The sequence below is a fragment of the Mustela erminea genome, chromosome 5 (assembly GCF_009829155.1).
Source record: "Mustela erminea isolate mMusErm1 chromosome 5, mMusErm1.Pri, whole genome shotgun sequence".
Taxonomy (NCBI): domain Eukaryota; kingdom Metazoa; phylum Chordata; class Mammalia; order Carnivora; family Mustelidae; genus Mustela; species Mustela erminea.
The window spans coordinates 119,758,792-119,772,327 of NC_045618.1; the positions used below are offsets into that span (position 1 = coordinate 119,758,792).

The 13,536-nt window shown below is 44.8% G+C and overlaps 1 protein-coding gene across 10 annotated transcripts in view; it reads left to right on the forward strand.

Annotated features, from left to right (window-relative positions):
• The window catches only part of FOXN3 (forkhead box N3), a 394,050-nt gene extending 381,389 nt beyond the window's left edge, over window positions 1-12,661 (forward strand). For all 10 annotated transcript variants that reach the window (XM_032344710.1, XM_032344709.1, XM_032344713.1 and 7 more), the window contains one exon: window positions 11,961-12,661. In XM_032344710.1, the coding sequence (XP_032200601.1) occupies window positions 11,961-12,501 (541 nt within the window). In that variant the 3' untranslated portion in view covers window positions 12,502-12,661. The remainder of the gene's footprint in view (window positions 1-11,960) is intronic.
• The last annotated feature ends 875 nt before the right edge of the window (window positions 12,662-13,536 follow it).

Here is a 13,536-nt window from a genome sequence, read left to right on the forward strand (position 1 = left end):
AACCATGGTGCTTTTGCAGTGCATTATCCAAATACGAGTTCCGCACCTTCCAGCTCACTTTTTAAGAGGAATTAGGGACTCAGTTTTTAAGAGGAATTAGGAATTAGTTTTTAAGAGGAATTGCAAACTCTGTAAGGCCAATTGCCCTTGCTCAGAATACTTGGCCTTCTTCGTGCCCCGCATGCCTGGCAAATAATGGGCCCTGAGATGCTTTCAGAAAGAGTACATATAAACATAGCCACAGGGCTATTTGCAATACCAATGTCTTTGTAAAACCCATTAATAAGTCTTTGGGCAGGGGCATTTGTTTTGCTCTTTCACATTCATTGTAATATAAAATTTTTTTTAAATTTCACCATGTGTCTGAGGTTAAAAGGAAAACAGTCCACAGGAGAACAGAACAACAGCAGATGGCGGCCAGACCCTGTGGCGGTGACCAAAGGTTCCTAGGGATGTTCATCATTTCTGCCACTGCCCCATCAGTGCAGGGGTGGGGGGAGTGTGGAGGGAGGGCTGGAGAGTCATTAGCACCCACCAAAGACCGATTTCCTACTCTGCTTCATGTGACAGGTTTTCTGTGTGAGTCTAAGCGACTTCTCCTTAAGTGAAAATATTTGTCTTTCAGGGATTTTTTTTCCACCACTGAGTGGCAAAGGCCATGTTTGTTTGTCTTAACTCTGAAACTGTTATTGACATAGATGAAGTGTTACTTTTATTAGCTGATCATTACACAGCTTGTATTTGCTGGGTTCCTTTGCATATAATTATGATGTGAAATCTCCTTGTAAGAGTATCTGTCAATAGTGTAATTGACTTTACAGTGTTGACTTTTTACTCAATAACCTCAGAGATTGGCCCATCCTTAGTCATTGGAAACCTGCTTATTTTTACATTTGCCTGGGCATGGAGTCCTCAAAACATATTATCCTCAAAATGACTCTCACACATCTTAAAGTTTTATGCCTGTGTCTTCGGTTTTCCCAGAGACATTTCTTGCAGAGAATACACTGGATGGAACAAACGATTAGAGCCGTAGGAGAACTGGTTTTGGCCCTCTTGGGAAACAGGAACCCAAATTTCTTATATTTATAGCATTATGGGCTGCCTCCCAGGTAGGGGCCATAGAAACTTTCTGGGATCTGGGCCCCCTTGCTTTCAACTCTGAGGGCTCTTTTTGACTCCAAGTGATCATTCAGGTGGTAGAGAGGAATTAAATGTCCTTAAAAAGTTTTGCCAAAGAGGACTGGGAGGAAATTGCTGGGGGTGGAGGTCCTTTATAAGGCAGCGGAGCCAGATGTTACACACAAGAACTCAGGAACCAAGTTTCCCCAGTCCTTAATTAACCCTGTGGTTGTGTGTGTTTGTGTCCCTGGGCTTCTCACGAGAAAAGCAGTCTTACGGAATATTAGGGTAATGCAGAGTTCCATGCCTGGCGCATGGTATGCATTAAGTAGGTGTTTGATAAAACAAATAACGTGGAAAAACACACAACCTAGGTTAAAGGACTTCAATAGTCATTTCTCCCAAGAAGAAAATACAAATGGCCAAAGCACATAAAAAGATGCTCGGCATCGCTAATCATTAGGGAAGTGCAAATGAAAACGATGACATACCACCTCACACCTATTAGGATGACCTGCAGCGACAGCAGAAACTAACAAGTGTTGACGAGGATGTGGAAGACTTGAACCCCTTGTATGCTGTTGGTAGGGATGTAACATGCTGGAGCTGTTATAGAAAACAGTACGGCGGTTCCTTAAAAAATAAAAAATCAAATTACCATATGATCCAGCAAGTCCGCTTCTGGGTTTGTACCCAAAAGAACCAAAAGTAGAGTCTTGAAGGGATATTTGTTCATCCATGTTCATAGCGCTATTCACAAGACCTAAAATGTTTAAGCAACCCAAGGGCCCATCAACAGATGAATGAATAAGCAGTGTGTGGTGTATACACACAATGGAGTCTCATTCAGCCTTGAAAAGGAAAGACATTCTGATACCGTGCTATGGTATGAGTAAGCCTTGAGGACATTAAGTGAAATAATCCAGTCACAAAAGACAAACGCTATGTTCCTCTTATTTGCGGTATTTAGGGTAGTCACAGTCCTACGGACAGGAAGTAGAAGGGTGGTTGCCAATGGCTGAGGGAAGGAAGGAGTGGAGAGTTAGTGTTTATTGGGGACAGGGTTGCAGTTCTATAAAATGGAGAGTTCTAGAGTTAGCTAGTGGTGGTGGCTGCACAGTATTCTGAATACATTCTGAATACATTCGATACCACTGAAAATGGTTAAGACGGTCAGTTTTTCATGTTTGTGTGTTTTACCACAGTAAAACCAGTTGGGGAAAAAAATAAAGTTAATAATGTCGGGAGCCTTGGATTCATCCAGCCTGCCCTCCACACACCTTCCCAGGTCCCCTTTCCGAGCACCTGAAGCTTAGCCGAAAACCCCAGGAAAAGGCTTAGATTGAGCGTCTTACGCCCCCTTCAGGACAGTGTACATCTGTGCCCAACCCATTGTCTTAAAGGAGTGGGGGCCTTCATCTGAACCACAGCAGTTTATAAAATTACAAGAAAGTTCCATCCAGTCACCTTCTAAAGCTTCTCAATATTATTTGGACCTCAGATGGAAACTACAGTTCCCATGGAACAGGAAGCGAGTCAGGAATGAATGGTCTTACTCTAATACAAAGCATCAGTGCCTGAGGTGCTGTCAGAATGGAACATCAGGAAAACTCCTCTCAGCCTAAGATCTGCTCCTGGTCACCTAACTGTGTCTTTCTCCTTGAGAAGGTGTTTGTCACAGGAATTCAGTAAGCTGACAACGTTCAGTTTTAAGATAGGGATAGTCTAACAACAGCTTGAAGGAAGATTTGCCCCTGGTCTTTCTTTTTCTTTTTTCCTTTATTTTTTTTTTTTTTAAGGAAACAAAGCTTTGCCCTTCTCTATTTTTTAAGTAATCCCTACACCAACATGGGGCTCGGATTTACAACCCCAGGATCAAGAGGAGCATCTTCTGCTGACTGAGCCAGCTAGGTGCCCCTGGGCTTTCTTTTTTATTAATTGAAGTATAGTTGACACACAATTTTCCATTAGTTTCAGGTGTACAACATAGTGATTGGACAAGTCTGTACATTGTCCTGTGCTCACAACAGGCAAAGTTAACCATCTGTCACCGTTCAACGCTGTCACAATATCATTGACTATTCCCGGTGCTGTACCTGCTACTGGTCTTTTTGTATTGTATTTTGGTTTATTTTAAAAACCGAGCACCTGTTGCTTCTGTCTTCTGAAATCATGGTCTTTGAAGGCAGTTCTGAAACTCAGAACTGAAACTCAGGAACTCAGTATTAGGTTATGCTTTATGGTAGGAAGGAGAGGAGGAAATACTTCAGGAAGAGTATGGCTTATTTTTAATTTCTTTCTGAATTCATTATGAAACTATAGGAATTTGTTCACTTCACCAAAGTTTTCAGATTTATTGGCATAAAGCTATCATCTTTTAAAATACCTTTGTAATTATGTTCCTTTTTCAGTCCTTATTTCATTTTAACATCACCTTTTTTGCTTAATCTTGCCCTAGTTTTTTGGTTTTCCTCTCAAAGTCAATTTTCAGGTTGGTTTTTGGTTTTTGGTTGTTGTTGGGGTTTTTTTTTTTGTTTTTTGGGTTTGGTTTGTTTTTTGTTTTGTTTTACTTTGTTTTGTTTTGTTTTGTTTTTTCATTTATAATTTGCTTTCTCTTTATAGGTTTACTCTTTTTCTCTTTGCCTGGATTGGTTACTTTCATTTTAAACTTTTCTTCTTTTTCTATAAAAATGTAAGGTTATAATATCCTTGAAACTATTGACTAGTGCTGTCCCATAAGTTTTGATACCTGTTATTTTCATCATTAACAATGCAAAGTATTTTCTAATTTCTATTTTGATTTCTTTGACCGAGAGGTATTTTTAGGAGCGTGTCTTTAAATTTCCAAACTGAGGAGAAGGTGATTGTTTCTTATTTTTGTTTTTAGTTACCTCTTCAGCACTGATTTCTTAACTACCAGACATTTGTGGTCAGGGAGTTGATCTATAAGATACTGCTGCTTCGCAATTTGGGAAACTTGCCGTATGGTCTAGTATGTGTCGGATTTTATGAATATTCTATGTGTGTAATACACCTTCGTCACTAACACATGTTTTGTCTATGTCCATTAGATCAAGTCTGCATACTAACCCTGTGTGTGTGAGAGAGAGGAGGGGGCGGGCACTTGATTAATTGGATACTGAGAATGATGTATTAAAATCTCCCATTACAATGTGGATTTGACCGTTTCTCCTTGTAGCTCTTTGAGTTTGGTCTGTATATATTCTGAAGCTATCTTAGTGGAGGTATCCATGTTTAGAACTGTTTTACCTTCCTGGTGAATTGAGCCTTTATGAATGTTTAATGACTCTCTTTATCTGTAGTAATGATTTTTGCCTTAAAAATCTGTCTTCTCTGGTTTTAATATAGCTACCCCGGCATGGCATGAGACAACATTTTCCATCCTTTTACTTTTAACCTTTTTTTGTCTTTGTGTTTTACGTTTTTTCCTTGGAAATAAATGGCTTTTAAATTTTTTTCTGTGTTAATGATCTTTACCGTTTAGTGAAGATTTTTAGCCCCTTTTTAAATAACATATTTGGATTTATTTCTACCATTTTATTTTGCATTTGTTTGCCCCGCTATTTCCAGATTCTTTTTCCTTTCTTGCATTATTTTAAATTGATCCAGAGTCTCCCATCCCTCATTTTCTTCCTTCTAATGGTTTAGAAGTTAATACATTTTGTTTCTCTTCTTTTAGTGTTGATCCCAGAACTTGTAGCATGAATATTTTAAAATGTTTAAAGTTAATCAATACTTTTAACCTCTGGATCGATACAAGGCCCTTAGAATGCTTTAACTGCTCTTCTCTCTGCCTCCCAAATAATGTGTTACGTTTGTCCAGTACTTTGGTTCTATTTCAGGTTTTTTTTCCTTAAAGTCATTCAGTTATTATCATCATTGTGCTGTTCAGTCAATACTTGATTGCAGGAGCACTGGGTGTGGTACATAGAAAATGAATTTTGGAACACTGAAAAAAATTAAATTTGAAAAATACTTGATTACATTTTCTTTGCTTATCCTTTCTTCTCGCATCTCAGACCTTTCTTTTTGGATCATTTTCCTTTTTTCCTGAAATATATTCTTAAGAAGTTCCTTATAGTGCGTATCTGCTTTTAGCTAAAGCCCTAATGCCTTTTTGCCTGAAAACATATTTATTTTGCCTTCATTCTTAAAAGATAATGTTACTGTGCATATAGTTCTAGTTTGACTGTTCTTTCCTCCCTCACTAACTTCAAGAGTGTTTTTCCACTTTCATCTATTTTGCTTGTTTTATCTTAACTGATACTCCTCTTTATTTTTTTAAAAAATATTTATTTATTTTTATTATTTTAGAGAGAGTGCATGTGTGGGGGGAGGGGCCAAGGGAGAGAGAAAATCCTGAGCAGACTCCCCGCTGAGCACAAAGCCCACCTCCAGGGCCCAGTCCCATGTCAGCGCTCTGTCCCAGGACCCTGCTGTCACAGCCTGAGCCGAAATCAAAAGTCAGATGCTTAACCAACTGAGTCTGCCAGGCTCCCTGCTGATACTCTTTAGATGAAATGTTTTCTTTCTGCTATTTTATATCTTGTCTCTCTTTTCTTTTATTTATTTTTTTTTAAGATTTTATTTTTTTTTATTTGAGAGAGAGAGAGACAGTGAGCGAGAACATGAGCGAGGAGAAGGTCAGAGAGAGAAGCAGACTCCCCATGGAGCTGGGAGCCTGAAGCAGGACTCGATCCCGGGACTCTGGGATCATGACCTGAGCTGAAGGCAGTCGTCCAACCAACTGAGCCACCCAGGCGTCCCTCTCTTTTCTTTTAAATGTCTTCATTTGGAGGAGCACCTGGGTGGCTCAGTCGTTGGGCGTCTGCCTTCGGCTCAGGTCATGATCCCCGTGTCCTGGGATCAAGCCCTGCAACAGGCTCGCTGCTCAGCGGAGAGCCTGCTGCTTTCTCTCCCACTCCTTCTCTTGCTGTGTCTCTCTGTCAAATAAACAATCTTTTTTAAAAAATGTCTACAGTTCAACTATTATGTGTCCGTATGCACATTTCTTCTTATTTATCTTCTGTGGTATTTGTCAGTTAAGTCTGAAGATTGGTACCTTTCATCAAAAGGAGAAAATTCTCTGCCCATTTTCTCTTCGGGCACTGGGTCCTCACCCACATTCTCTCTCACTCTGGAACTCCAGTTGGATTTACATTGGCTCTTACTGTGTTCCATGTTGCCCGGTCTTCTTCTGTATTCCTCCTTGTCTCTGCTGTGTGGTATATAGTCTCTTCAGATTCATCTTCCAATTCACTGCTTTGCTTCGCTTTTTATTTATTTTTTTTCCTTTTTCTTCTTTCTTTCTTTCTTTCTTTCTTTCTTTTTTTACTGATTTTTCTCCTTTGGTTTCATGGAGGTTAATTTCAGGGATTGCAGTTTTTTCATCTCAGGCAACTCTGATGCTTTCCAAACTCTATCTAGGTTTCATGATCTAATCTTCCTTTCTTATGCTTTTCAGTTCCCTCTTATTTCTGTGCACATGCTTGACATCATGTATCTACTTCACTGTCCGCCAGCTTGACAGTTCAGATACAATAGTTGGTTTTTCTATTGCCTCTGCCTTATGGTGGCCTATTTCTTTTGTGGTTTTGTTTGTTTGTTTGTTTATAAACCCATGTTCCTTAAGGTCTTATCTGTGGGACTTCCTTATGGCCTGAGATTAAAGAATGTTCTTCCAGAAAGTGTTTGTAATTTCTTCTAGTAGGCACCATTGGGCACTTTAAATTAAATTCAGTTTGAGGTCTTTGGGTCTCCATAGTGGAATTCTGGCCTCGACCCCACGAGACTCAAGGCTTGTGGTTAAAAAATATCAGGGGAGGCCTTTCTTACTTTGCATCCCATCTGGAGTGGATGTTAAGACTGGCTTTTATCCCCATTGTCTGCCTGTGGTGGGCAAGTGACTTTTCCCTGGGACCTCATTGAGAGTATCATCTTTCAGATGCCTTAGCTTTTTCATTTATATGACATTTTCACATTTACTCATTCCTAGTGGCCTGTTTGCTGTATGTTTGGTGATTTTTAGGTTATGAGCTTTCTACTTGAATATTTGATTAACCTTAGTATGGGGAATCCTGATGGCTGAAATTCAGGTTGTGCACTTCAAGAGAGGATTTGCTTTCAAAACTTATGTTGGGTGCCCAGGGACCACCTCAGTCCCCTTCGAGGAGCCCTAGGACCTGCCAGAATCAGTCTTCTGCCACTCTATTCCCATCACCATAAGTTTCGGCTCTTGTTCTACTCATGTTCTAGAGTAGGCTCATCTGCTCTGGGGAAACCCTGGCTTTATTGGTTGTCTGCTGCTCCCATTTCAGATTTTGTCCCTTTATTTTTAAGTTTTGTGTGTATGTGACATTCTCTTGGTACACATGTGTTTGCATGGGTTCCCGAGTCCCCTTATTTTCCAGTGACACCAGCAGTGAATTAAAACTGTGTTGCTGTATTTTGCCCAAGATCTTTCGTGTGATAGTCGGAAGAGTGCCTTCCAGATGTTTTTTCTGCCTCCTGGCTAGAAGTGAAAGCTCCCAGCCATCTCTTGTCTTCCGTGTCTTTCTACCTGTGTTTGGTTTTAGACAGAAGCACTGAACTAGCTCCGGCGCTGGCCGTGATTCATGATCCCATTAATTGCATGCCAAAGTCCAGAGCTCTCAGGTCAGTCCCTTACTTAAGAGGACAACTGCACCCTAAATGATGTTCTCTAGGTTTAAAACTATTGGTTCCAGAGAAGACCCTTGGGCCCAGGTGCAAGGTGGAGGTGATAACGTATGGTTAGACAAATAATGAACCAACAGAGAAGACTGCAGAATGGCCATGTCTCATTAGAAACCGTACTTTGACTTGTTGGTTGCAAGCATTGCTCATTTTCAGCCTGAACTAATGTGATTTCTCACCTTTTATGTTTGCTATTGCCCATCAGTTTGATGAGAAAATGCATACCAGGTTTTTGAAATTAACATGAATGCTTTGAGTGGTGTACATGTAAGCCCAGCTACATATGAAAAATGGCAGGCATTTCTCATGTATTGCATGTGCATTTCAGTGAAGGATTTTTGAAGAGGTGCTTAGATACTTACCTTCCAATGTGTTCAGGATGACCGGTTCCTGCTTCTAAGTATGTGGCGTCCCGTAGTGACGACCCCTGGCAGCCGGAGGTGTTTGATACCAAGTCACTGGAGCTGGCTTGTGCCGCCACCAACATCACATCAAGTTATTCATAATTGAAGGAGCTTGTCACTCCCTGCCGAGTGTGTGTGTAATTTATGGATTATGTACCCAGGCTGCAATCTCAGGGGAAGTTCATTTTATCCACTGAGAGAGATAAATTTATATTTTAATTCCTGCTCCCTGAACTTAACATCTGCCTACCTGTTTTATCCAGAAATACGGTCAGTGGGTGTGTTGGTCTCCTTACCCGAGAGAGACAGAAAGATACTTCAAATTCCTGCTTGAGCTGTCTTTGAGAACTAGCTGGGGCACCGTGCACCAGTCACAGGAGTTCCTGAGTTTCTGTTTGTTTCATCTGCAAAGTGGTTGGTTGAGTTAGGCTAGTGTCCCAGCGTGTGGATTTTGGAATCCCTGTTGGTGTGATTCCAGGTGGGACCAGACACCTTGCCCTACGTGTTCATGGGCTATCCAAGTGACTTTTTCGTCTGTTCTCCATTTGACTATAGTGTGTCTTTAGTACTTCTCTCAGGCTTGTTTATCTCCTTTAAGAAAGAAGTTCTAGAAGTTTCTTTCATTGCTGTCATTCTAGCATATATCTCCCACCCCCTACTCCAAACTTTTTGCTCAAAAAAAAAAAAGTCTTAACCAGTGGGAAAGAAGAAAGAAAAGCACAATGAACACCATATGCCTTTCACCTAGATTCCCTAGGAATTAACTTTTGGCAGTGCTTGCCTTACTCCATACTCTGGCTTCTATGATTCTCTTTCCCTCTCTCTTTCTGTGTTCCGAAGTATCCTGTTCTGCTCAACTGTTGCAGTGAAGTGAATTATAAGCCCCATGTTGTTAACAAATGAGGATTCAGAACTAAATTGATTTTCTAAAAGCCAGCCGTAGCCCGATTTACTCATCCAAGTGTCGTGGGTTTCACTCTGAGACTCTTTTATGCTAGTTCAGTAGACCAATTCTTCTGGATTTTACAGCAGTTACCTGAAACAACAAAGATCAAGAGACCCATTCTCTTAGACTTGCAATTTCATTTGTTTAATAACTATTAATAGCTACCAGTGCAATTAGTTACATTTATTGAGTTTCATATTTGGAACCACCTCAAAGTCATCTTTTCCTAGCCACTTCTGTGCACCCGAGACGGAGCCAAGAAACAGGAAGTCTGCAGAAAACAGATATTGCAGGGGCCATTCCCCAAAGCTCAGGGGCTGTTTACCCTCCAAGCCTGTGAGGAATTCCTCTCTTGGGTCCTCTTTCCTCTTCCTTTATGCCATGTCCCCATAAGCCGCCCGACCCAGAGTAGAGAAGAAAAACAAGACTGCTCAGATAAGCCTGTCACAGCACAGGAAGCCGCGGTGAGCCATCCAATGACAACAGAGGAAACCAAGGCAGAATTCTCAAGCAGCACTGAAGAGCCATCCTCTGCGCTCGGAACTTTCCATTTCATCATCGCTCTGCCCTGTAAGGGAGTTGAGCCCACTAATAAGCAAGGCTGTGCTGTGAACAGAAGCCTGTCTGTCTGGAGAGCCAGGCTCTTTCTAGAAGGGCCGGGCAGAGGTGCTGCGGAACCTGGGATTGCGGAGTGCAGGACACAGTCCGGGACCTCTCTGGAGACTGCTAGGACTCCATTGTGCAAATAAATTGTCATTGTGCAGCCTTGTCGTTGCTGGGGTTGAGCTTGAGCTCTAGGCATGTAGCGCAGGTTGACTTTGGATAATGGCCCTCCTGCCTTTTGCTGGTGCATATTACGGTGGGATTTCTCACCACCCGCTTCCATTTTGCTGACCGCCCACCGCAGGCCCTGGGACACCAAGAGGGCGACTCGTTGCCTTCACTCCCTGCTGTACCACGTACATCAAGGACTCTCCTCCCCTTTCACTTTCTCCCTGGGCTGTAGCCAGGGTCTCATTGAGCAGGGATGGGCCCACAGGGATGGCAGGAAAGAGAGGGTAACAGCTCGTGACCAAATCTTCTTGTTGGGCCCAACCCCGTAGGCTTTCCTCAGGTGCCTTATGTTCAGGGACTGTCCAGTAAGGCATGTTGGGGGAGACCCACAGTATCTTCCCAGACTTCATGCTCTCTGCCACACAATCCCATCTGCTCCTACACTTGCTCAGTATATCTTCTGTGTCCACTCTGCACCTGGCTCTGGGGGACATACCATGACTGGGCCCTGTCTTCTGGAGCTAACACTCTAATGGGAAGCACCCAACTAGCTCGCAAAGATGGTGGGACGTGCCCTCTGCGGAGGGAACATAGTAGGAGTGCGTATGGCTGGGAGTTTGTAGGAAGGAAGGAAGGAAAATTGTGCTCACGTACCCACAGTCTCCTAGAAGGACATCATTGGGTGAATAGGCTTACAGGCCATGGGGCCAGCGCGGTGCAGTAGAAGCCCTCTCCTTTCTGCCCCAGACCTCCAGCCCTCGTGTCCGAGGTCAGATGACATGTCTTCCGCGGGCCTTTCCCTTGCCCTCCATCTGTCCCCTCCAGCTGGAAGTAACCCTTTTCACTCTTGCATATTCATCTCTCATCACCACCTCTTCTGAGCACCTACTGTGTCCTGTCAGTGGCCGGGCCCTGGTCCCCATGGACGGGTGTTCCCTCCCATCCTCAGCCCTACAACGAAGTGGGTGCAGTTCCCCGTCCCTTTGCCAGGACGGAAGCACGGGGGCTTTAGTTCATCGCTCAGATGTAGAGACACGGGACAGTAGTCCATGGTGTGGTAAGTGGGCTGGGGTCCTGATGGGAGTGTGTGGAGGGGACCTGGTCATAGCGAAATCAGAAAAACAGCCTTGGTCGGTCGGATTGCACCAAGAGCCCATCTTGAGACTCAGACCTTGGTCTCAGTCCCCTCCCTGCTACATACTAGCTGTGTGGCTTTCCAGCAGTCAGTGGAGCGGGGATGCTCACGCCCATGTCGCAGAGCTGGACGCAGCTGTCCTTGTGGACGGCACGTGGCGTCTGGCAGGTGGTCAGAGTAGCAGGTGGTAACTTAGCGCTCTCGCACCTGTGATAACCGCGACTTGCTTCTCTGTTGCACTGGAAGCATCTTCGTGACAGCATCTGTCTCATCCCACCGCGGATGGCTCCTCGGGACCCCCCCCCTACCGCCACGAGGCCGTGCAGTTGTATGAGGTCTTCTGTGAATGTTTGCAGGATGAACAAGGGAGGGAGGGAAGGCGCAAGTGAATAGTTGTCACCACACGGCAGGCAGCCCTTTCGGCTGAGCCCTGGGTTTGGTGTCCTGACAACAGGCTCCTGATGTCACAGCTCTGGGAGATAACGGACTTGTTCCCCTGAGGAACCCAGCCAGCGTCGCCTGGCAATGCCTGCCGCACAGCATTGGCGGGCGTGCGAAACCAAGCACGGCTTAATCTTTCTGGGTTCACGTAAGGTGGTGGCCTCCCATGGCTGTCGCTACACAAGAGTGAGGTTTGCTCATCTCTGCGGCCGAGGGGGGACGAGCAGGGAGGCCGCGGGTCCAGATTTAGGATGCCGTCTGCAAAATAGGGCCGCCTGCGGGTCCCAGGCGAGCAGAGCACCGGGCTGCAGGTCGGGGGGCCACAGGCGTGAACGCGGGGGGCTAACCTGTGTGCTCTCTGTGTCGTCCTCCCCACTCCCCACCCCCGCCGCCCCGTCCGCAGGAACGGCCTCGGAGGCTGCCGGCTGCGGACTGAGAGCGAGCCGTCGTGCGGCTCCCCGGTGGTCAGCGGCGACCCCAAGGAGGATCACAACTACAGCAGTGCCAAGTCATCCAACGCCCGGAGCACCTCGCCGGCCAGCGACTCGGTCTCCTCCTCCTCGGCCGACGACCACTACGAGTTCGCCACCAAGGGGAGCCAGGAGGGCAGCGAGGGCAGCGAGGGCAGCTTCCAGAGCCACAGCGAGACGGAGGAGGACGACCGCAAACGCAGCCCCAAGGAAGCCAAGGACGCCCTGGGGGACAGCGGCTACGCGGCCCAGCACAAGAAGCGCCAGCACTTCGCCAAGGCCCGGAAGGTGCCCAGCGACACGCTGCCCCTCAAAAAGAGACGCACGGAGAAGCCCCCCGAGAGCGACGACGAGGAGATGAAAGAGGCGGCGGGCTCACTCCTGCACTTGGCAGGGATTCGGTCCTGTTTGAATAACATCACCAATCGGACGGCAAAGGGGCAGAAAGAGCAAAAGGAAACCACAAAAAATTAAAAACAAGTCACTGATTTGTTTTGAACTTTCGGCCATTTGGTTTTAGCATGTCAGGAGATTTCTAATGATTTGTGGCAATATCAGCAACTTATTATTGTTTTTTTCCTTTTTTGTTCTTTTCTCTTTTTTTCTTTTTCTTTCTTTTTTTTTTTTTTTTGGTTTGGTATTCTTTCTTTCCTTCTTTCTTTTTTTTTAATTTGCCCCTCCTTTGTTTTGAACCCTTAAGAATTTTATTTTTAAAGGAGATTGAAGCCATAGAACTCATATTGACACTCAGCTGTTTTACAAAAGCTTCTCATTATCTGAAGACAAAACCGAAAAAGCCAAAATTACCATTGCTTCCTCCAGCTTTGTCAGAAACACGTGGCTGACTCCACAGGGATGCCAGCGATCGTGCCACAGGGACACACATTCGGCACCTAGAAGGCACGTGTGCAAAGTCATCGTCGATCAGGCCCAACCCTTAGGTTTAAAAGGTCAGCATGGCCACCCAGTTGGGGTTGCTCGGTGAATGCGTATAAAGGGACTGGGGACAAGGAAGGACCTGGTCCCCTGGGAGCAGACCCAGGCCCGTAGCGTGGGGCGCCCAGCTGTGCTAGGAGAACCCTTGGCCTTGCTGTGGGTTTCATTGCCATGAAGTGTGCAGGGGTGGGTGGGCAGGGTCGGGGGCGGTCTCCAGTCCTTTGTGCTTCTTTGCTGTGAAGCCTAGTAGCATCTGAGGAGGTAGGCACACTGGACCACTCCTTTTATACCAGTTGTCAATGACTAAGGAGAGGAAACTGGGTCAGTTTTTAGTGATGTTACTCATCATTGAATTTTGTTCTGTATTAAATTATGAAAATGTTCCACAAGCCATAAGCCTGAAGGTTGGTCCTGCGCGTGCACGCGCGGACACACACACACACACACACACACACACACGAGAAAGAACTGATGCAGAGAACAAGCTATGTCTTCTTAACTGCCCAAGTGAAAATCAAGTCTAGGAAAGTACAATAGCTGTTAAGGAAGAAAATAATGGTACAGATCTTTTCC